Raw genomic sequence first — 22405 nt, 5'->3', positions numbered from 1 at the left:
TACTTCAGCTGTTGCCTTTGATCTTGTAGTCAGCCAGGCCTGAGGCCCAGCAGCCTCTCCTTCATGCAAGTCTTGAGCTAAGTCTTCCCCAAGATGTCATTACCATTCATCCAGATTATACAGGTCTCTCCCCACAGGTGTGGCCCCGCTAATCTACTCAATAGTTCAGAATATGCTTTCATCTCTTCTCTCCATCCCACCTCCCCCAAACTCCAGCACTGCCAAACTGTTCAGAAGAAATAAACTCATCCATAGCAACTTAAATTAAATGAATGAGCTAACACTTGAATACTCTACAGTTGTATGTGAGTGCAATGAATGTACAAGGACTTGAGGAAGTAATTTTATATGTGACAGCTTTTTTTTTTTTAAAGATTTATTTCTTTTTTATTGGTAAGGCGGATATACAGAGAGGAGACAGAGAGGAAGATCTTCCGTCCAACGATTCACTCCCCAGTTGGCCGCAACGGCTGGAGCTGAGCCAATCCAAAGCCAGGAGCCTCTTCCAGGTCTCCCACACTGGTGCAGGGTCCCAAAGCTTTGGGCCATCCTCAACTGCTTTCCCAGGTCACAGGCAGGGAGCTAGAAGGGAAGCGGGGCTGCCAGGATTAGAACTGGTGCCCATATGGGATCCCGGGCGTGCAAGGCGAGGACCTTAACCACTGCACCATCTGCCGGATCCATGACAGCTTTTTGACACAGAGTTGACACACTGCTTGGGATGCCCACATCCCATAATAGAGTGCCTGGGCTCCTGCCCTAGCTCCACTTCTTGATTCCAGCTTCCTGCCAGTGAACAACCTGGAAGGCAGCAAGCGAAGCCTCAGGTACTTGCATCCTACCATGCAACTGGAAGACCTGGACTAAGCTCCACCTTCCAGCTTTGTGCTGGCCCAGCTGTGGCTGTTGCCAACATTTGGGAAACAAATCAGCAAATAGAACATCTATGTCTCAAAAAAAAAAAAAGAAGAAGAAGAAGAAATGAATAACCCTGGGTTTTGTGGTCATTTGGGACCACAAAATTCAAAATTAATATAGCTAAAAAAATTCAGTAAGTAATGTGTACGAAATAAATTGTACTCGTACACAAAATAAGCCATTGCAGAAGTTATTTCTGTGTATAATTAGATGTATAATTAGGTGTTAGCAGCTTCTTACTTTGGGAAGTTTTTCAAAGGTACATGCCTTTGAAAAGGGCCATGCAGGGGGCCAGCAGTGCTCAAATTGGAAGACTTGGACTTTGTTGCAAATGTAGACTTTGATGCAAAAAACACCTGGATACAGAAGCTACTTTAAGGCACAGATGTCTTTCTGACTTTAACCACAATATAGCATACAAAGTATCTCTCGGTTACTCCTTAGTCTGGCAATATTCAAGGCTGGACCTAAACCTCTGCTTGTCTTAAGGAACCACCTCTCTAGGATCCCCCACTCCTGCACTTGGTCACACAGCTCCCATAGATGCTGTTCTCAAGCTGCTTTATTGTGTCAATTCCATTTCTTCACAGGCTGTATTTTTTTTTTAAAGATTTATTTTTATTATTTTTTTTTTATTGGAAAGGCAGATATACAGAGAGGAGAGACAGAGAGGAAGATCTTCCGTTTCATGATTCACTCCCCAAGTGAGCACAACGGCCAATGCTATGCCGATCCGAAGCCAGGAGCCTCTTCCGGGTCTCCCACACGGGTGCAGGGTCCCAAAGCTTTGGGCTGTCCTCGACTGCTTTCCCAGGCCACAGGCAGGGAGCTGGATGGGAAGTGGGGCTGCCGGGATTAGAACCGGCGCCCATATGGGATCCGGGCGTGCAAGGTGAGGACCTTAACCACTTGCGCCACCGTGTATTTTTTTTTAAGATTTACTTTATTTGAAAAGCTGAGTTAGAGAAAGAGCTTCCATCTGCTGGTTCACTTCCCAAATGGCTGAAATGGCTGAAATGGCTGGGGCTGGACCAGCCAGAAGGCAGGGTTTGGATACTAGCCAGGTCTCCCAGGTGGGTGGCAGAGGCCCAAGGACTCCGGCCATCTTCCTGGCTAGGCACATTGGCAGGGACCTGGATGGGAAATGAGGCAAATGGTTCTGGGTTATAACCCACTGCTCCACAACACACACTCAGAGTCATAATTCTATTCATTCCCTCTCATGGTACACCAAGCAACTTCAGGATTCAATAAGTAACAAGACTCAATCAAGTCCTCCTAGCTCATTTCAAAAATCTAAACATACCTAGTAATGAAAGATGTCCTTAGCTTACACCATAATAACCAACCATCCATTATTACTGCGAAGTGAGCCTTCCATACACATTATTCTCAAAACCCAGATGGTCTCCAGTCACAATCAGCTTGTCCTGACCCAAAAAGGACTGTAGCCTGACTCACAATGCATCCTTCCCCCGACCCCAGCCTGGCCTCAGCCCTAGAAGCACCCCTGGAAGCATCACTCCAGTCCTAGACCCTCCGAAGGCAATCCTTTTCTCGGCTTTCCTTTTTGTTTTAGAGTTTGAGCACATTAACAAACACAGGCCACCTCCAGAGAGAATTTTGAATCCCTGCCCGACCTCAGCGGGTACCACAGGGCAGTACCCAGACTTACACGACAGATACATCCACCATCAAACTTACCTCCGCCCACCATCCACAAAAAGATGAAAAGAAGGATGACACTTATGCATTAAGTTTCGGGTATCAAGAGACACAACCCCAAACCCGGAAGCGCTTTTCAAAAGCAACTGGAGACAAGTTGGCGCCCTCCCAGTCTCCTGCCCCTCAGGGTTGGCTGGGACCCCTGTCCCGGGCTGGGCAGACCCCCTGCCCCCTTGCTTCTCCTCAGCTCCACACGTCGCCCTGTCGCCGGGTGCTCCCCACCCCAGGCCTGTGTCGAAGCAGCACTTGCCTGCTCCATTTCTCTCAGGCCAGGAGGGCTCCTACTCACCTCCCCATAACTCTCCGCGTCATCCGACTGCTCCTCCCTTCCTTTCCCCAAACCCCCTCACTCCCACTTCCGACGCGCTAACTGCTGGCGCCACAACCCCCTTCCTCTCCGAGGACCCAGCCGTCCCACCACGCCCTCCTGTCCGCGCAGCCGGCCGGCCCGGGCCGCTGCCCCGGCGCCCCTCACCTCGCGCCCGTCCTCCAGCAGCAGCCAGTCGGCGTTCGTCCCCACTCGCCGCAAGCACCAGCTCTGGCCTCCGGCGCCGACTGCCGTCCCCCACGAGCCGGGCTTCTCCATGAGCCCAGTAGGCCCTGCTTGGCGCTCAGCGCGGAGCGAGACCCCGACCTGCGTTCCAGCTGCCTGAGTGCCGGCTTGCGCGCGCCATACCTACACGACAGGCAGGAGCAATCGCCCGGCGAGCGCGATCGAGCCGAGCGGCGCTCGGGCTGCCGGCCCAGCCGGAGCGCCCTCCGCGCCTGCGCACGGGGGCGGTGCCGAGGGGACCGTGACGTAGGCGGGATGGCTGCTCGCCACGCTCGCCTCCCTGCAGCTTCTGCCGAGCCGCTCCTCGCAGTTCTGCGGTTCCCAGATTGGAGCCTTCCTTCACTCCTGAAAAAAAAAAAATGTTTTTCTTTTTTTTCCTCCCATTCATTATGGCCGCTTCGTAGCGATTAAAGCCATGCTATTTAAAATAATGCCCACTTTTAACCTGGTGATAGTTTTTAGGCCTGCTTCACCTGTACCTAAATAATCTGCCTTGCAAGATTTTCTTTTCCTATCGCATTTCAGTGACATGTGTTTAGAAGGCAGAAAGGACAAGTACGAAGCTATGGGGCACTGATTGACCTCCCCCAAGATGCTGGATCTGAGTTCTGGAACCATCGCCAGCCACTCCCCAAGGTGCAGGTTAGCAGACATCGGAGTGGGAGAGCCCAGCCGGGACAACCACACTACCTGACCATCTCCTATTCCTGAATAATGATAATAAAAAGAGTGGTACTCTGGACAAATCTTGGGGATGGTGTGAGAGCAAACGGGCTTTAAGGAATTTGGGAGTGTGAGCAAATGTTTCCAATGTGGGTTGTGGTGATGGCTGTGCGATGGTGCACGCTTGCTAAAATGTAACTGAAGGGCCTGGCGCGATGGTGCAAGTGGTTAAGGTCCTCGCCTTGCACGCCCGGGATCCCATATGGGCGCCGGTTCTAATCCTGGCTGCCCCACTTCCCATCCAGCTCCCTGCTTGTGGCCTGGGAAAGCAATTGAGGATGGCCCAAAGCTTTGGGACCCTGCACCAGTGTGGGAGACCTGGAAGAAGTTCCTGGCTCCTGGCTTTGGATCGGCATAGCATCGACCGTTGCGGTCACTTGGGGAGTGAATCATCGGACAGAAGATCTTCCTCTCTGTCTCTCCTCCTCTCTGGCTGTCCTCCTCTCTGTATATCTGACTTTCCAATAAATAAATCTTTTTTAAAAATGTAACTGAAATAACACTGCCAATGGGTAAATGTTATGGTATGCAAATTAAATGTTGTGGTATGCAAATCAAGCTGGCTCATTTAAATTTTTTTCTTCAACAAACACTCAGGCTTTTCCCCTTCGGTTCTCCAGTGTAGTGTGTTAGCCGCTATCTGTGATGACAAGCCAGTGGTGGCTCGATATCCTTTTTTATCCTTTTGGCTTCTCAATGCCTGGCTCACAGTTTTCTTATGTTAAATTATGTCAGGAGAAAAAATATACAGAGAGATAAATATACATATATTGAATGCATCATGCACAGTACGACATTAAAAGACTAGTGTTTGCTAAAAGCTAAGTGCCAGGAACTAGGCCAAGCACCCTACATACATTATTTTTTTTTCTAAATAAGTAATTTATTGGTCTGACACTGTGACACAGCCGGTTGAGTCACTGCGTTCAGTACCTGCATCCTATATAGATACCAGTTCGAGTCCCAGCAGCTCCACTTGTGATCCAGTTCCCTGTTAATGTACCTGGGAAAACAGGAGAAGATGGCCCAAGTGCTTGGACTCCTGTACCATCAAGGGGGGCCCAGAAGAAGCTCCTGTCCCCTGACTTTGGCTGGCTCAGCCCTGGGCATCACAGCCATTTGAAGAGTGAACCAATGAATGAAAAACTTTGCTCTATGTCACTCCTCTCTGTAATTCAAATAAATTAACAAATCTTTTTTTAAATGTTTATCTATAATATTTGAAAGACTGAATGACAGGAAGATCACTCCTCAAATGCCTGCAACAACCAGTGCTTGACCAATGTGAAGCCAGGAGTCTGAAACTTCATCAGATTCTCCCACGTGAGTGGCAAGGACCCAAGTACTTGAACCATCTTCCTCTGCTTTCCCAGGCATCTTAGCAGGAAACTGAATCAGAAGGGTCATGCATGGCCAGGACTTGAACTCAGCAGAATGATATGGGGATGCAGGCATGCCAAAAGGGGGCTTAACCTGCTGTGCCATGATGGTGGTTACACTCAAACTTCCTACTTAAGAATGATGAGAAAAGAGACCTAGAAAGATCTAGTAACTTTCATATAACAAGACTTAAACTTAGGTCTCTTTCCAATGCCTAGTTTCCTAACTCTGGCCTCAATTCCGGCCTGCAGCATTTTTATCTGTGTGGCACTGTCAAATCAAGAACTGCAGCCTGGGCCTGGCATTATAGCTCAACTAATCCTCCAGTTCTGAGCACTGGGATCCTATATAGGTTCTGGTTCATGCCCCAACTCCTTCCAGCTCCCTGTTTGTGCCCTGGGAAGGCAGGAGAGGATGGATCAAAGCCTTAGGACCATGCATCCACATGGGAGACCTGGAGGAAGTTCCTGGCTTTAGATCGGCGCAGCACTGCCCATTGAGGTCACTTGGGGAATGAATCATCAGACGGAAGATCTTTCTCTCTGTTCCTCTCTGTATATCTGACTTTGCAATAAAAATAAATATTTTTTTAAAAAAAAAGGATCTTTCTGTCTCTCTCTCCTTAAAATCTGCCTTTTCAATAAAAATAAATAAATCTTAAAAAGAAGAAAAAGAAAAAAAAAAAAAGAAAGAAACGAACTGCAGTTTGGGACCTCACAAGAGATCAGGAAAATGGGTGTGAGCCACAGCTACACTCACAGCATGCTTCCCCAGCTGTGCATGGGTGTCTGTTAGGACGCCAAGAACAAGAACAGCAGGTGTCCCAGAGGCCATCCCTAGGTTTGCTCAGCTGGTCTCCTCGGGCTGCTCTAGGCTCTGATGGATTTCCAAGCTTTCCCTGGTTTGGATGGGCTTGACCACCAGTGGAATAATGGTCAGGAGTTCTGTAGTGTGACCATCTATTGGGATTCATGTCGTGTTTTGCTCATGATTAAACTGGGATCATAGGCTTTGGGGAGGAAGATGGAAGCAGTTAATACCCTTTTCGTCACGTGGATCCAGGGTACATGCTTAAGCACCTGCCTGGAGAGGTGTTACTCAGTTCGCCCTCCTTCCATACTGTGCTTGTGAAAGAAAGCCGCTAGTCGGTGGGGAGGAATGGGGAATGATACTCTGCTTCCTAATGCAGGGTTTCTACATAAACCATTTGGATTTCTGTTTTTCTTTAAGAATTTATTTTACTGAAAAGAATTACAGAGAGAGGAGAGCCTCACTCCCCAAATGACTGCTTTGGCCAGAGCTGGGCCTATCAGATGCAAGGATCCAGGAGCTTCTTCAGGTTTTCCATGTGAGTGCAGTGCAGTGGCCCAAGGTTTTGGGTCATTTTCCACTGCTTTTCTCAGGACATTAACAGGGAACTGGATCAGAAGTGGAGTGGCTGGGACAGCCAAGATCAATGAGCCTCCTCAAGCTCTGCTTATGGGCACAGGGGCCCAAGGACTTGAGCTATCCTCCACTGCTTTCCCAAGCCACAAGCAGGGAGCTGGACTGAAAGTGGAGCAGAGCTGGGACATGAACTGGCACTCATATAGGTGATTGTTGCTGTTGGCTGAAGCTTAGCTCACCACGCCATGGTGCTGGCCCCATTTGGATTTCTTTTAGGAAGAGCTTTGTCTCTTCTCCTGGGTATATATTTATTTTTTTTTTAAAGATTTATTTTTATTATTTTTTTTTATTGGAAAGGCGGATATACAGAGAAGAGAGACAGAGAGGAAGATCTTCCGTCCAATGATTCATTCCCCAAGTGAGCGCAACGGCTGATGCTATGCCTATCCAGGAGCCAGGAGCCTCTTCCAGGTCTCCCACATGGGTGCAGGGTCCCAAAGCTTTGGGCTGTCCTCTGCTGCTTTCCTGGGCCACAGGCAGGGAGCTGGAAGGGAAGCGGGGCTGCCGGGATAGAACCGACACCCATATGGGATCCTGGGCGTGCAAGGCGAGGACCTTAACCACTTGCGCCACCGCGCCGGGCCCTCCTGGGTATATATTTATATTAGGATGGGTCAGCAAACCTCCAGTTTATATTTTAGGTTATAAACCAATACTGCCTTGTTGTTTATTAGTCAAATCATTCCTGCTTTAGCCATTGCTAGCTCTTCTAATTGGCTGCAGTAACCCTTTTGACCCATTTTGTTACTGTGTTTCATTGAAAAGCTCCTCCTTTAATCGTAGGGGATGCCCTATACCTAGGATCGGCCATTTCTGCATGGAGCTCTGGTTCCTTTTATTGGAAATTGGCATTAAAAAATACAAGGGCCTGTGGCTAAATCTTTACCTTGTAACCTACGGGCTCCTATATGGGTGCCAGTTCATGTCCTGGCAGTTCCACTTCCCATCCAGCTCCCTGCTTGTGGCCTAGAAAAGGAGTCAAGGATGGCCCAAAGCCTTGGGACTCTGTACCTGCATGGGCGACCTGGAAGAAGCTCCTGGCTCCTGGCTTTGGGTCAACTCAACTCCAGCCATTACAGCCACTTGGGGAGAGAACCAGTGGATGGAAGATCTTTCTTTCTCTTCTTCTCTCTCTAAATCCACCTTTAAATTTAAAATAACAATAATAACAACAACAACAATAATAATAATAATAGGGCCCAGCACGATGGCGTAGTGGTTAAAGTCCTCGCCTTGAACATGCCAGGATCCCACATGGGCGGTGGTTCTAGTCCCAGCAGCCCCGCTTCCCATCCAGCTCCCTGCTTGTGGCCTGGAAGGCAGTCAAGGACAGCCCAAAGCATTGGGACTCTCCATCCACATGGATGACTCAGAAGAGCCCCTGGCTCCTGGCTTTGGATTGGCTCAGCTCCACCATTACGGCCGCCTGGGGAGTGAACCATCAGATGGAAGATATTCCTTTCTGTCTCTCCTCCTCTCTGTATATCTGCCTTTCCAATAAAAATAAATAAATCTTTTTAAAAACAATAAATAATAGATGAATCTTAAAACAAACAAATAATATCCAGAAGGCAGGTGTAGTGGCACAAAGGTCTAAGGTGTTACTTCCTATGACAGAGTGACAGGGATCTGTTCCACCTCTGCTTATGATCCAGCTTCCTGCTAATGCACCTGAGACAGCAGACAATGACTCAACTGCTTGGGTTCCTAGGAGGCTGACGTGCAGCTCCTCGCTCCTGGCTGTTGTGGGTATTTGGGGAGTGAGCCAGCAGATAAAATCTCTCTTTTTCTGCCCCACAAATCCCTTCAGTCTGCCTCTCAAATAAATAAGAACACATTTTTAATTTTTTAAAATTTATTTATTTATTGGAAAGTCAGATATACAGAGAGGAGGAGAGACAGAGAGGAAGATCTTCCATCCAATGATTCATTCCCAAGTGAGTGCAATGGCCGATGCTATGCTGATCCAAAGCCAGGATCCAGGAACTTCTTCCAGGTCTCCCACACGGGTGCAGGGTCCCAAAGCTTTGGGCCATCCTCGACTGCTTTCCCAGGCCACAAGCAGGCAGCTGCACGGGAAGTGGAGCTGCCGGGATTAGAACCAGCACTCATATGGGATCCCAGCATGTTCAAGGCGAGGACTTTAGCTGCTAGGCCACGCTGCTGGGCCCCAAAGCACATTTTAAAAAAAAGTTAGAAACCAAGATCTGTTGCTAGCAGGATGCCTCTGCATCTAGCTCCTCTCCCCTGACAGAAGGCCTGTGATGAACACTGGCTATTCATGTACCAATACACATGGATATTTATACATACATCTACAAGTGTATGTGTGTACACTTTTCCTTTGGTTTCCATGGAACTGGCTCCAGGACCTGCCACAAACAGATGCTCAATTTCCTTGTATAAAAGCACAATATAGGCATATAACTCCACACACATCCTTCCTCATGCTGTTAATAATGTCTGGATTATTTGTACTAGTTAATAAGCAGCAAAAAAGTCATGTAAATGGTTGTTTTGCTGTATTGTTTATGGAATAATAACAACAACAAGAAGTCTGTATGTGTTCAATGTAAATGCAGTTTTTTCCCAAATATTTTCCATTTGAGATTGGTTGAATCCATGAATTCAGAGCTGGCAGGTAAGGTGGTCAACATGTGAAACCTGAGTTCATACTGATTCTTACAACTCTTGGCTATAACTGCCTGGACCTTCCAGCTCTCCATGTGGCTTATTTGTGACTTTCCCCTGGAAAAGTGAGAAGCCTGCTTCCTTTGTCTTTCAGGCCTTTGCTGAATGCTTAATTCTCAGCATACATCTCAAGTGGTTTCAGGACCATGGGCTCATATGTCTGTGGAAACAAATTCACCAACTGCAGTGCAAGGCTTGATGCATGTCCTTTGCTATGAGACTTACAAATCATGTATTTCTAAAGTTACTTAGATCAGCACCCCTTTTCCCTAACTCCTTTAAAAAGATTGCTTCATATATTTGGGTGGGTTTTTTTTTTTCTTTCTTTCTTTTTTAAGATTGTTATTTTATTGGAAAGTCAGACCTATGGAGAGAAAGACAAAGAGAAAGATCTTCCATCTGCTGGTTCACTCCTCAAGTGGCTGCAATGACTGGAGCTAGGTCAATCCAAAGCGAGAAGCCAGGAGCTTTTCCCGGGTTTCCCATGTGGGTACAAGGTCCCAAGGCTTTGGGCCATCCTCTACTAATTTCCCAAGCTAGAAGCAGGGAACTGATTGGGAATTGGATTAGCCACGACATAAACCGATGCCCATATGGGATCGCAGTAGTTGCAAGGCGAGGATTTTAGCTACTAGGCCATTGCACTGGGCCCACTTCATATATTTGTAATGCTACAGTACTTTTAAAAAGTTGTATTAGTTTTTTTCCTTTCCTTTTTTGGATCCCCTTCTGTCACTATGGCAGGAGATCTGGGGTCTTTCCTTCCTTGCAGCCCCCTCCTGCTGCTAGGGCAGGTACCAGTCTCTCTCTTCTCCTTAAATAAACCTTGCTTTACAAACTAGAAAAAAGGGCCTGGCAGTGTGGCCTAGCGGCTGAAGTCCTCGCCTTGAACATGCTGGGATCCCATATGGGCACCGGTTCTAATCCCGGCAGCTCCACTTCCTATCCAGTTCCCTGCTTATGGCCTGGGAAAGCAGTCGAGGATGGCCCAAAGCTTTGGGACCCTGCACCCGTGTGGGATACCTGGAAGAAGTTCCTGGATCCTGGCTTTGGATAGGCATAGCATTGGCCGATGCACTCACTTGGGAATGAATCATCGGACGGAAAATCTTCCTGTCTCTCCTCCTCTCTGTATATCTGACTTTCCAATAAATAAATAAATCTTAAAAAAAAAACTAGAAAAAAGAAGTTGCATTGTTTATTTATTATTTATTTGAGAGGCTGAGTGACACACGTCTATCTATCTATCTATCTATCTATCTATCTATCTATCTATCTATCTATCTAACTATCCATCCATCTATCTGTCTCTGGAGAGAGAGATTGTCCACTGGCTGTTTCATGCCCCAAATGTCTGCAATAGCTGGGTCGAGGTCAGGTTGGAGTGGAGAATAAGGAACTCCATCTGAGTCAGTCACAAGGGTGACAATGGCCCAAGAACTTGAGCCATAGTTTGCTTCCTCTTTTGTGCATTAGCAGGGAGAGCTGTATTAGAAGTGGAGGCAGGATATAATATCAGGAACATTTGGGATGCAGTAGTTCCAAGTGGTAGCTTGACTTGCTGTGTCATAGTACCTGCAACCATAAATAGATTTGTTTTTGTCGCAGCCTGCATTTTTCCAGGATCCCTGGCTTACTAAATGATCCTTTAAAATGTATACAAGTTGGCACTCATCATTATTGGTTAATGTATACGTTAAGGTCTATATATAATTCAGGTTCAGTCACTACAGAATTCTGTGAGCTTCTATTAAAAGAAAAGTATGATGCACCCACTGTTCTGGATCACAAAGAGTAGTTTGACTACTCCAGAAAAATCTTTCAGATCTCACCTACTCAGTTGCCCCTGCCCACTGCACCTTGCTTCGGTGTTTTGTTTCATTTTTTTTCCCTTTCCTTCTCTCGTTCCTTTTCTCCTTCATTCCCTTTTTTCTTATTTTCTTCTTTTATCTTTTGATCTATTTGAAAGGCAGAGTGACAGAGAGAGAAGGAGAGATAGAGACAGAGATAGAGAATGATCTTCCATCTACTGGCTGTCGCCAGTGCTGATCCAGATTGAGCGAGGAGCCTGGGACTCCATCTGTTTCTGTCCCATGTGTGGTGTGGGCCACTACTTTGCCACATGCCTTAGCAGGGAGCTAGACTGGGAATGGAACAGCCAGGACTTGGACTAGCACTCCAATATAAGAAGTTGGCATGGCGGGTAATGCCTTACCCTACTGTACCACACAACTCTGGTCCCACCTTGCTTGTTCTATTTAATGATGTATCCTGGAGATTACTCCGTAGCCAAATATAACATAAAGCATTATTCCAGTGTGTAAATGTATTATTTTTTATTCAGTCAGTCCCCTACTGATATACAGTAGTGTTATTCCCAGTCTTTTTGCAGAGAGTTCAGTAATGAATTAGTAGACAGCACTTTCAACTACCTAGTATATGCTTTTTCTACATGATCTCACTTAATACTCACTGCTATCTTCAAAGACCTCCCCTTTTTAGTTGTGAGGAACCTAAGATTAATGCATTGCTTAAGATTTTACTTACAAGTATTTCCTAAGGGTTATATCTTGTTTTCCATCCTATTCCTCCCTTAAAAACAAACAAACAAACAAAGACCTGCTGGGCTTAGCATAATGGCTCAGTGGCTAAATCCATGCCTTACATGTGCCAGGATCTCATATGAATGCCAGTTCACAACCCAGTTACTTCATCCAGCCCCCTGCTTGTGACCTGGGGAAGCAATAGAGGATGACCCAAAGCCTTGGGACCTTGCACTCACATGGGAGACCCAAAGAAGCTCCTTGCTCCTGGCTTCAGATGAGCTCACCTCCAGCCATTGCGGCCACTTGGGGAGCAAATCAGTGGATCTTTCTCTCCATCTCTCCTGCTCCCTGTGAATCTGCCTTTCCAATAGAAATGAATGCATCCTTTTTATTAATTTTTAAAAATATTTATCTCTCTGTCACAATGTAAATTTTGCCTTTTTTTTTTTAAAGATTTTTATTTTATTTTTATTGGAAAGGCAGATATACAGAGACGAGAGACAGAGAGGAAGATCTTCCGTCCGATGATTCACTCCCCAAGTGAGCGCAACAGCCGATGCTATGCCAATCTGAAGCCAGGAGCCTCTTCTGGGTCTCCCACGCGGGTACAGGATCCCAAAGCTTTGGGCCGTCCTCCACTGCTTTCCCGGGCCACAGGCAGGGAGCTGGATGGGAAGCGGGGCTGCCGGGATAGAACCGGCGCCCATATGGGATCCCGGGTATGCAAGGCAAGGACCTTAACCACTGCACCATTGCGTCAGGCCCGAATGCATCCTTTTTTAAAAAAGACATTATTTTGATAGGAAAGACAGATTTACAGAAGGAGAGACAGAGAGAGCTATCTCCCATCTGCTGGTTCACCTCCCCAAATGCCCACAATGACGGGCACTGGGCCAGTCTAAAGCCAGGAGCCAGGAGTTTCTTCCACATCTCCTACTTGGGTACAGGAACCCAGGCACTTGAACCATCCTCTACTGCTGGTTTCCCAGATCGTAAGTAGGGGACTGGATCAGAAGTGGAGTGGCCGGAACTTGATCTGGTGCCCATCAGGGATGCTGGTGCTGCAGGTAAAGACTAAATCTACTATAACATGGCATCAGGCCCTATTCCTTACATTTTATTGGCTAAATAAATGTAACTCAGCTAGACAATGGCACTGCAGGGCACTGAAACCTGGCTGTGAACCTGGATCTGACTAGCCTTAAATTAGGCTGTGTTCCTTACACTGCAGTGTTAGGAATGGCCATTCTCAAGGCATGTACAAAAGGATTCATTTGTGGCAAGAACACATCAGGATGTCTCATTAGATTTTTATCCCTTCCTCTTTGAAGCATTTATTTTGTAATTATTTTGTAATTAGACAAAAGGGCAACATGCAGAGCAAATACATGAATCAATAACGTGCATATATTGAAGCTGTATGTTCACTGTTTTGTCACAGCAGAGGGCAATCAGCTTGAAGGCCACTGCCCTCTAGGATTTGGGGACATTCATTAACCCCACCTTCTGTAGATATCACTCCATGACAGAGGCTTCCACTAGGGTTTGATTTTGCCCCCTACTGAAGTCCAATGTCTGAAGACCCTTTTGATTGTCATGGTGGGAGCAGAGGAGCCCTGGCATTTAAGGAGTGGAGACCACGTATGCTGCTCAGCAGCCTCCCACTCACAAGTTCTCCAGCCCAATATGTCAGTAATGTCAAGGGCGAGGAGCCTTATTTTATGACCACCTCAGGAGGGGGAAAGGAACGGGAGAGCAGATGGGAAGAACAAGGATGTCACATTGTGGTTCTGACGCCTGTCACATGCTATGCTCAATTAATGTCAACTGAACAGAGCTGAGGGATGCTAGAGAGAGCTGACTGTGGGTGGCTTGGGGATCGGAGATGGAAAATGACAAGCAGAGCAGAGAGTACAGGGCAGGAAGAAAGGGAAAGAGAGGAGAGAGATGTGGAAGGAGGTGTGGGAGTTTACAGTTCCACACAATAATTACAAGCCTTCCCATCCCACACACTCCCGCACTGTGATGCTGTGTCACTCCTCACTGTGCAAGAAGGAGCCTGTATTTCCTCCCCTTGGGTCTAGGTGGGCGTGTGACTCTGGCAGAAGTGTCTCTATGTGACAGAGATGTCATGCATTTGGTCCTTTGGGGGTGAGTAAGTGAAGGTGGGGGTGGTTTACTCACATGTGTCCCAGCCAACAGCCGTTCCCTCAGACATCCAGCATCACCTGATAGACATGGAATGACGACACCCCCGGTTGATGCCAGTGCCGGGATGAGTCAGTCATCCTTAGTCTTTTGAGTTTCTGCAGCTGAGGCCCCAAACATTACAGAGTCGATCCAAGCCATCCCTGTGGTGCCCTAAATGAACTCTCCAACCACAAAGTCTGTGGACACAATCTAGGGACTGTGAAGTCATTTGGATTTTAGGTGATTTGTCAAGCAATGAAGATTTATTTTTATTTATTTGAACAGGGGTGACTGTTTTTGGTAACGTGAGTTAAATTGCAGCTTGCAATGGCAGCATCTCAAATGGAGCCCAGGTTCAACCCAGGGCTGCTGTTACCAATCCAGATTCCAGCTAATACACATGGGAAGGGAGTAGAGGATGACCCAAGAACTTGGGTCTCTGCCATTCCAGTGGGAGACTAGAGTGATTTTGGTCTGGCCCAACCCTGCCTATTGCGGGCATTTACAAAGTAAAACAGCTAATGTAAGATTCTCTCTACCCCACCCTTACTGCTCTACCTCTTTAATATATATTTTTTTAAGATTTATTTTATTTCTATTGGAAAGGCGGATATACAGAGAGGAGAGACAGAGAGGAAGATCTTCCATCCGATGATTCACTGCCCAAGTCAGCACAACGGCCGGTGCTATGCCAGAAGCCAGGAGCCTCTTCTGGGTCTCCCACGCGGGTGCAGGGTCCCAAAGCCTTGGGCCATCCTCGACTGCTTTCCCAGGCCACAGGCAGGGAGCTGGATGGGAAGCGGGGCTGCTGGGATTAGAACCGGCGCCCATATGGGATCCCGGGCGTGCAAGGCGAGGACCTTAACCACTTGTGCATTCGCACCGAGCCCTCTTTAATATTTTTTTAAATTTATTCTTGATAACATTTACATAGCCAAGAAGGATGCATGCTCATATGGACCACCAACCAGAGTGGAAGGGTCGAGCAACAGGAGAAAGTGGATGAGACCATTGTTTCCAATTTTCTTTTTGTTATTCCTGTATTGGGGGAAGCAGTGAAACAAGGGGAGAAGGCACACCTAGCGTCCCAACTACATCAGTAATTGGGGATAAGAGATGGTTCCCCGATGTCATTCCAGGGTTGCTACTGTGGAGCATGCTCTGAGGGTACTGCTCAAATGCTTTCAGTAGTTCTGAAATGCTGTTGATTTCATTGCTCCAGGTATCAGGAAATCCTTCCAAGGTCCATTGGCTGACACAGTCCACCCTAGAGTCTCCATTCAGCCGGATACTTGCTTCAAAGCCTGACTGAGAGAGCTATCCAATTTGTTCTGCCCTCCGTCCTCTGCTATGGTATTAGATGTCCTCTGCAGGCCTCAATAAATTGCCATATCCCCTCATGTGCATCTGGGCATGCTGTCCACTACACCATCTTCAGCAACTGAGGAGGTCCAGTTCTGACACATGCACTCCACAGTCAGACCACAGATCCTGTGATTTTTCCCACAGTTGGAGTTTTGAGTCCAGCGGTCCAGTTCGGGGAAGTCCCCAAAGAAACCTCACCAGAGATGACCCCAGACCTGAGTCCTGTGTGTGCCAGCCAGTGCACGGTTCGGCTCACTCCATTATCCATATCAGCCTACACACACTGGCGGGTGCAACCGCCCTGCCAGTTCTGTCCCCAGGCCCATCCCATGGTATAACAAAAGGATACTATGGCTCAGCCCAGCTCCACCCACCACACATTTGGCCCTCACACACACCAGTGGGAACCACAGCCTAGTCACAGTGACCCCCAATAACGCTCACCAGGCCCACCCCCAGCCCCAGTTCCTGCAGTATGTGCAGTAGACAAGTCCAGTCTGTCCCATATCTCATTAGGCTGTTGTACACATCAATAGGTGCTGCATCCCAGCACAGCCTGACTGACCCATGATCCAGGTACCCCACTTATGCTGGTGGGTGACACTGCCTGTCTAGTTAGGTCTTTCCCCAGTCCTGGTTCTCATGTTCACCAGTGGGAGCAGTGGATCAGAGGGATGCCCACAGTTTCCCTAATGGGTCCACTCTCAGCCTCCATTCCCAGCACTTGCCAGCTGATGCAGCAAAGCCTGACTAACTTGTACTTTGGTTCATGTGTGTACCAGAGGATATGGTGACTTAGCCTACCCTGGCTCTCCCCTAACCAGCTCACATGCAGGCTGACAGGTGTTCAGCCCTACACAGTCTGGTCTCACTTTGGCTTTTGCCAGTGGGTGCTGGAGCCTGGCCTGACCCTGCTTGTACACAGTTCTAGCTCATGCTGGTGGGTGCTGCAGCCCAACTCTGCCTGGTGTGGGCATTTATGAAGTGAAACAGCTAATGGAAGGTTCTCCCTGCCCAACCCCTGTTGCTCTTTTAAATAAATAATTAAAAAAAAAAGAACCGAAACAGGAATGATGTGGGAATATATTAATGTATTGGTGGCTCTTGGGCAGTTGTTGATTGTGTGCTTTATATATTCTTTAGGGTAGTACTAACTCCAGGAATTTACAAACCTCAAGTTTCAGTGGTTTACCATCATAGGAGCTAATTATTTCTTACTCAGGTACAGTCATCCCTTGCTATTCTTAGGAGATTGGCTGCACGACCCTCATATATTTACATATAACCTATTGACATTCTGCCATGTACTTTATTTCTGAGAGAGAGAGAGAGAGAGAGAGAGAGAGAGAGAGAGAGAACTAGAACTCTCTCTCATCTTGTTTCATTTCCCAAATGCCCACAATGGTCAAGATTGAACCCTTTGAAGATAGGAGCTGAAAACTCAACCCAGGTCCCCTAAATAAATAGCAGGGAACCAAGGATTAAGCCATCCTTGCTGTCTCCTAGGATCTGGCAGTGTTGGGTATGCCACTTCAGGGACATGGTGGTGTGGGGTGTGGGATGCTGGCATCCTAACCTGTGGTTTGATCCTTACGTTAAATGTTCATCTTTTCAGATAGCATGGTTAGTTGAATTCACAGCTAGGAAACAGACAGGACACTGTGCTTGCTCAGGGCTGTGTTCCTGGTGAGTGGTCCACCTCTCCCTGAAACCACTTGGGAGACTGGACTACCAACCTATGGCCTCTCTGCCTCCCAGGGTTCTGGGTCCTTTGCATTCAGAGAGTGAAACAGCAAAAGGAAATGGGGAAGGCACATCAGCACCATGTCCCAGAAGCGACACACATTCCTTGTGCAAACACTCAGAATGGACCCGACAAGCCCTTTCACATCTGAGGATGGTTGGGTAGTGAAATTCCCCGTCTTATCCCTGTCCCCAAAATCCAGCCACTACCCAGAAATAGCTCTGGCCTGGGGAGCAGGACGATTCCAGACTTTAGAACTCGGCTTGATGAATTACATGAGAACACACATTTATTAGCTCTCTCTCCCCCTCCCTGCCCCTTATTTCCTTTCTTTTTGCCTTCCTTGGCTAAAGGAAGGCAAAGGTGAATGAAAGGATGGCAATGTAAGTGACATGGCTAGTTCACTGCATTGACAGGTGAACTTGAGGCTGTTGCAGTGTGGTGGTCAAGGGTGTGGACTCTGAGCCAGGCCACCTGAGTTCACATCCAAGCTCTGCCATTTTCCAGGGCAGAGATCTTGAGCCAGTTCCTTAATTTCCCCACTTGGGATTTGACAGCAATGCTAGCAACAATGCCTGACTTGCAAGTCTTCTCGGAGGGCCAGTTCTTGTTAGATATGTGTACCTTGTTAGATATACTGCAAGCACTCAGCAATGCTCAGGGGTTGTCACACAGAAGGTAGGGTCTGCCCCAGCGGCTGTCTCCTGCAGGTACCAACACTAACTCCCTGTGGTTTGCTGTGCTCCGAGAAACCTAAAAACAGGATGTTTTCCCTTCCTTAAATGGGTGAAGCTATAAAGCAGAAATCCTTTCCATCAATTTTAGACTTTTTTTTTATAACACACATCCAAGCAAGATGAGTTTTTAAAGCATGGACACCAAAACTGCTGTGTCTGCGAGCAAGGGCTGAGCCCCTCGGGGATGCAGCTCTGCCAGTTGATTTGAAGTGTGGGTCTCCTGGGTGAGGTTCAGTCAGGGTGAGATGGAACTTTTTCATTATGTCTTTGAGAGACTGAGCCAGGGTCTTGATGCGGCACTGCAAGCAAAGCACTCAGTGGCCCCCCCTCCCCACAGTGCTGACTTTTCTTGAGACCCCAGGTCATAGACCTGGCTTTTCCACAGCTTGCCTCGCTTAGCTGTCCCTGAGAGTGGAGTGGGCAGTAAGTGTGCAGACTTGGAGGAATTTGGAGGATCGTTATTGGAATGATCCAGTCAGTGTGTGTGTGTATGTAAAGGAGGCAGGGCTGGAATGGAACTGGGGGAGGAGCCACATCCAGGCTGACCTCCTTTTCTCCCTTTTTCCACTGCCATCACTGCCCCAGCCACCCCCAAGATGCCAGCCTCCAAGCTGAAGGGGTCAGGGAAGGATGGCTTTTATTTTTTATTTTTTTATTTTAAAGATTTATCTGTTTATATTGGAAAGGCATATTTGCAGAGAGCAGGAGAGGTCTTCCATCTACTGGTTCACCCTATAAATGGCTATAGCAGCCAGAATTGAGCTGATCCAAAGCCAGGAGTTTCTAGGTCTCCCATGTGGGTGCAGGGTCCCAAGGCTTTGAGCCGTCCTTGACTGCTTTCACAGGCCACAAGCAGGGAGCTGGATGGGAAGTGGAGCAGCTGGGACATGAACCTACGAGGACTTTAGCTACTACACTACTGTACCAGGCCCAGAAAGACAGCTTTATTTAAAAAAGGAAAATGTTTTTAGGAAACCAGAAGCAGATGAGGAGAGGAAAGAGGACCATTTTGTGGACAGCTTGGCCAAAGAGGGTCTTAAGTAAAGGACTGTAAGATATTTCTGATGATGTATATCAAGTTTATTAGACTTTAGAATTACTTACTTTAAAAAATAATGATTTATTTGGAAGGCAAGGAGAGGAAGAGAGGAAGAGAGAGAGATTCTACCTAGTGGTTCACTTTGCAAATGGTCACAATGGTCCCAGCCAGGCTAGGCCAAAGTCAGGAGCCAAGAGCTCCATCTGGGTCTCCATGTGGAAGCCCAAGCCCTTGGGACACTTTTCATTGCTTTCCTGAGTTCATTAGCAAGGAGCTGGATCAGAAGTTAAGTTGCCAAGACTCATCCCTGCACTCTGAGGCAGGGCAGCGGCACTGTAAGCAGTGAGCTTAATGTGCTGCACCATGGCACCAGCTGCTGGCAGTACTTACAATGAATCACTCCATTGATTATATTCTGGAGAGAGCTGTGGTTGCCTTTAAGGTGAAGATTCCGGAGCTACACCAAGCCAGTATCGCAGGCAGCCACCTCCTTTCTTTTTAGTCTGCCTCTGGTGAGTCAACTTGCAAAGGATCAGCATCCACTTTAAATATTTATTACCCATCTGATTTTATGAAGGAGCTGGTGGGGGTTGGAAGGGAAGGCGGGAGGGAAGAAGGGCAAGCAGGCAGAGGAGCTGGGGTGTCCATCCTGCAGCCTTCTCTTCCTCCGGGCAGAGCTAGCTGCACGGTGATCTGGCACCCGAAAAAATGTAGGCTTGGAATGGCTTTGACTGGTCTGTGTTGGGGGATACAGAGATCATTAGGTCAGCTCATTTCTGTCTGGAGTTGGGGAAGGGGAGGTGAGAGCATGGGAGCGCTTCCTACAGGGAGAACCTGGAGTTGGGCAACCCAAGGTCAAGATACAACTCTCACGACATTTTTCCCAACTCACATATTTGTTGTACTCTCAGATCTGGTATAGGACATCCAGGAGTTGGTGAAAGGAGCTAAAGTTTATTTCAGCTACAAACAGTTGAAGCTCTCATTTTAGAAATAGCCCATACAACCGTGCTTCCAAACACTTTTCACGCTGAGCAATGAGTGTTAACCACAATTTTAAAAAGAAGTGTGATGGAACAGGTCAGAGGTCATCACACAGGTAAGAATGAATACACACTGTGAAACACTGGTCATGCTGTGTGTGTGTGTATCGGGTTTCAGTTGTAAAATGTATTTTTTTTTTTTAACGTGTAGGTTGCAATTTATGGAAAAAGAAAAAAAAAAAAAAAAAAGGACCTTCTGATGCTACACAGGATGGAGTAAGCCCAAGCCCATTGTTGCTATTTTCTGCCACAGGTAATAGCTAACAGTTGGAGATAAAACACCACCTACTTGAGGACTCTGAAAAATAAACAAGCAGCGCTGGCACTCTGGCATAGTGGGTAGAACCAATGCTTGTGATACCAGCATCCCACATCAGCACTGGTTTGTGTCCTGGCTGCTCCACGTCCCAACCGGCTCCCTGCTAATGGCTGCTGGGAAAGTAGCAAAGGATGGCTGCCCTTTGCCACCCAAATGGGAGACCCAGATGAAGCTCCTGGCTCCTGGATTTGGCCAGCCTAGTTCCCCAGCATTGTGTGTATCTAGGGAATGACCCAGCAGGTGGAAGATATCTCTCCCCCTGCTCCTCTTGTTCTGTCTCTGTAACTGACATCAAATAAATAATGAAATCTTAATAAACAAACAAACAAACAAACAAGCAAATCAGGAAAGGAAATCAAAGCTTGAAGAAACTGTCAGTTCTCCTAAAGTGTTTTCCTCTTTTGTCTCCAGGGAAACCCTGCAATGCTAGCAGACCCACTGGGGAGCGGAGCGCTGTGATCTGAAAGAGCAAGGACCTGGGGGTGCGGTTAGAGTAGGATTTGTCTGAGTGAGCTTTGCATGGTCAGAACAAGCCCACTGGAGCACAGTGACACCTTTGAAAAACGGAAATGACCTGGGAACCACCACGCACAGCTGGGGAGGCTGAACGTGCAATTGGAACCTAACTGGGCTGGTTGCTTGCTTAAGCAGAATGAAAGCAGCCAGCCTTTGCTAGGGCTGAGTGCTCAGCAACTTTTCCCACAAAGGGTCAGACGGTAAGTCTCCCTCTCTCAGATTTATTTTAGTTACTTGATGAGATTTTCTTTTTCTATTATTATTTAAAAATTTTAAATGTTCATTACAAAGGTGAGGGGCTTGGGGAGAGGGTCAGGTGGAGTGGGGAGAGTAAGGGAAATGTTCCCACCCTCTCTCCAATGGGATGGGAAAGAGGGTGCATGATAACTTGTTGGCAGACCGCAGCGGTGCCAGGGGATAGAGATGGTCTCTTGATTCTTCCTCAGAGACCTTGGTGAGGGAAGAATGTCCTGGGGAGTATTACTTAAGTGGTAGATGAGTAAGATTGGCATAGAGTGGGAGAGGTGTGACTTCCAGCTTGTGGCTCTAAGCTTGTGCAAAGTAATCTCAATTCTGACCAGTCATGTTGTGGATCCTTATCGCTGGCTGCTGTCTTTACTCATCCTGCCTCATACGGATTCTTCCACTGAGTTTTCTGTGATTCCCTCCCTGCCTGCTAAGCTGTTGCTGTCTCTGTAGGGATGACCAAAGGGCTGTGATCCTGGACTGGCCCCAGGTTAGGGTGCTACCTGTGACACCCACGTGGGTGTTGGCTCCTTCACTTCTGATCCACCTCCTTGCTTTTATGTGCTTGCAGTAGATGGCCCAAGTGCTTGGATCCCTGCACTCACAAGGGAGACCTGGATTGAGCTCCGGGCTCATGGATTTGGCCAAGTCCGGCCCTGAATGTTGTGGGCATTCTGGTAGTGAATCAAATGACCTCTGTCTCTCCTTCTCTAACTCTGCCTTAAAAAAAAAAAAAGTGGGCCCGGCGCGGTGGCGCAAGTGGTTAAGGTCCTCACCTAGCACGCCCGGGATCCCATATGGGCGCCGGTTCTAATCCCAGCAGCCCCGCTTCCCTTCCAGCTCCCTGCCTGTGGCCTGGGAAAGCAGTCGAGGACGGCCCAAAGCTTTGGGACCCTGCACCCGCGTGGGAGACCCGGAAGAGGCTCCTGGCTTCGGACTGGCATAGTATCGGCCGTTGCGCTCACTTGGGGAGTGAATCATCGGACGGAAGATCTTCCTCTCTGTCTCTCCTCCTCTCTGTATATCTGCCTTTCCAATAAAAATAATAATAAAAATAAATCTTTAAAAAAAAAAAAAAAAAGTGCGTGGGGGAAGGACTGTAGACCCTGCCAGACCTCCTTCTTTATTACCTCTTTATAGTCCTTCTCTACCATGTCAGGGAGTACCCCAGGGAAAACTCCTCACCTCTTACCACCTCTTGCAGGTGTGCAGGCACCACCACCC

The 22405-nt window shown here is 47.6% G+C and overlaps 1 protein-coding gene across 3 annotated transcripts in view; it reads right to left on the bottom strand.

Moving 5' to 3' along the window:
• RNF8 (ring finger protein 8) overlaps positions 1 to 3345 on the bottom strand; it is a 37260-nt gene extending 33915 nt beyond the window's left edge. Inside the window, exon 1 of one of the 3 annotated variants that reach the window (XM_040983300.1) lies at positions 3119 to 3345. In XM_040983300.1, coding sequence (XP_040839234.1) covers positions 3119 to 3229 — 111 coding nt within the window. In that variant the 5' untranslated portion in view covers positions 3230 to 3345. The remainder of the gene's footprint in view (positions 1 to 3118) is intronic. The other 2 variants (XM_040983301.1, XM_040983299.1) reach the window with 2 other exon arrangements.
• Between the last annotated feature and the right edge of the window lie 19060 nt (positions 3346 to 22405).

Source organism: Ochotona curzoniae, unplaced genomic scaffold, assembly GCF_017591425.1.
Source record: "Ochotona curzoniae isolate NIBS_2020 unplaced genomic scaffold, NIBS_Ocur_1.0 contig_3819, whole genome shotgun sequence".
NCBI lineage: Eukaryota > Metazoa > Chordata > Mammalia > Lagomorpha > Ochotonidae > Ochotona > Ochotona curzoniae.
This window is presented reverse-complemented; position numbering and strand designations above follow the sequence as displayed.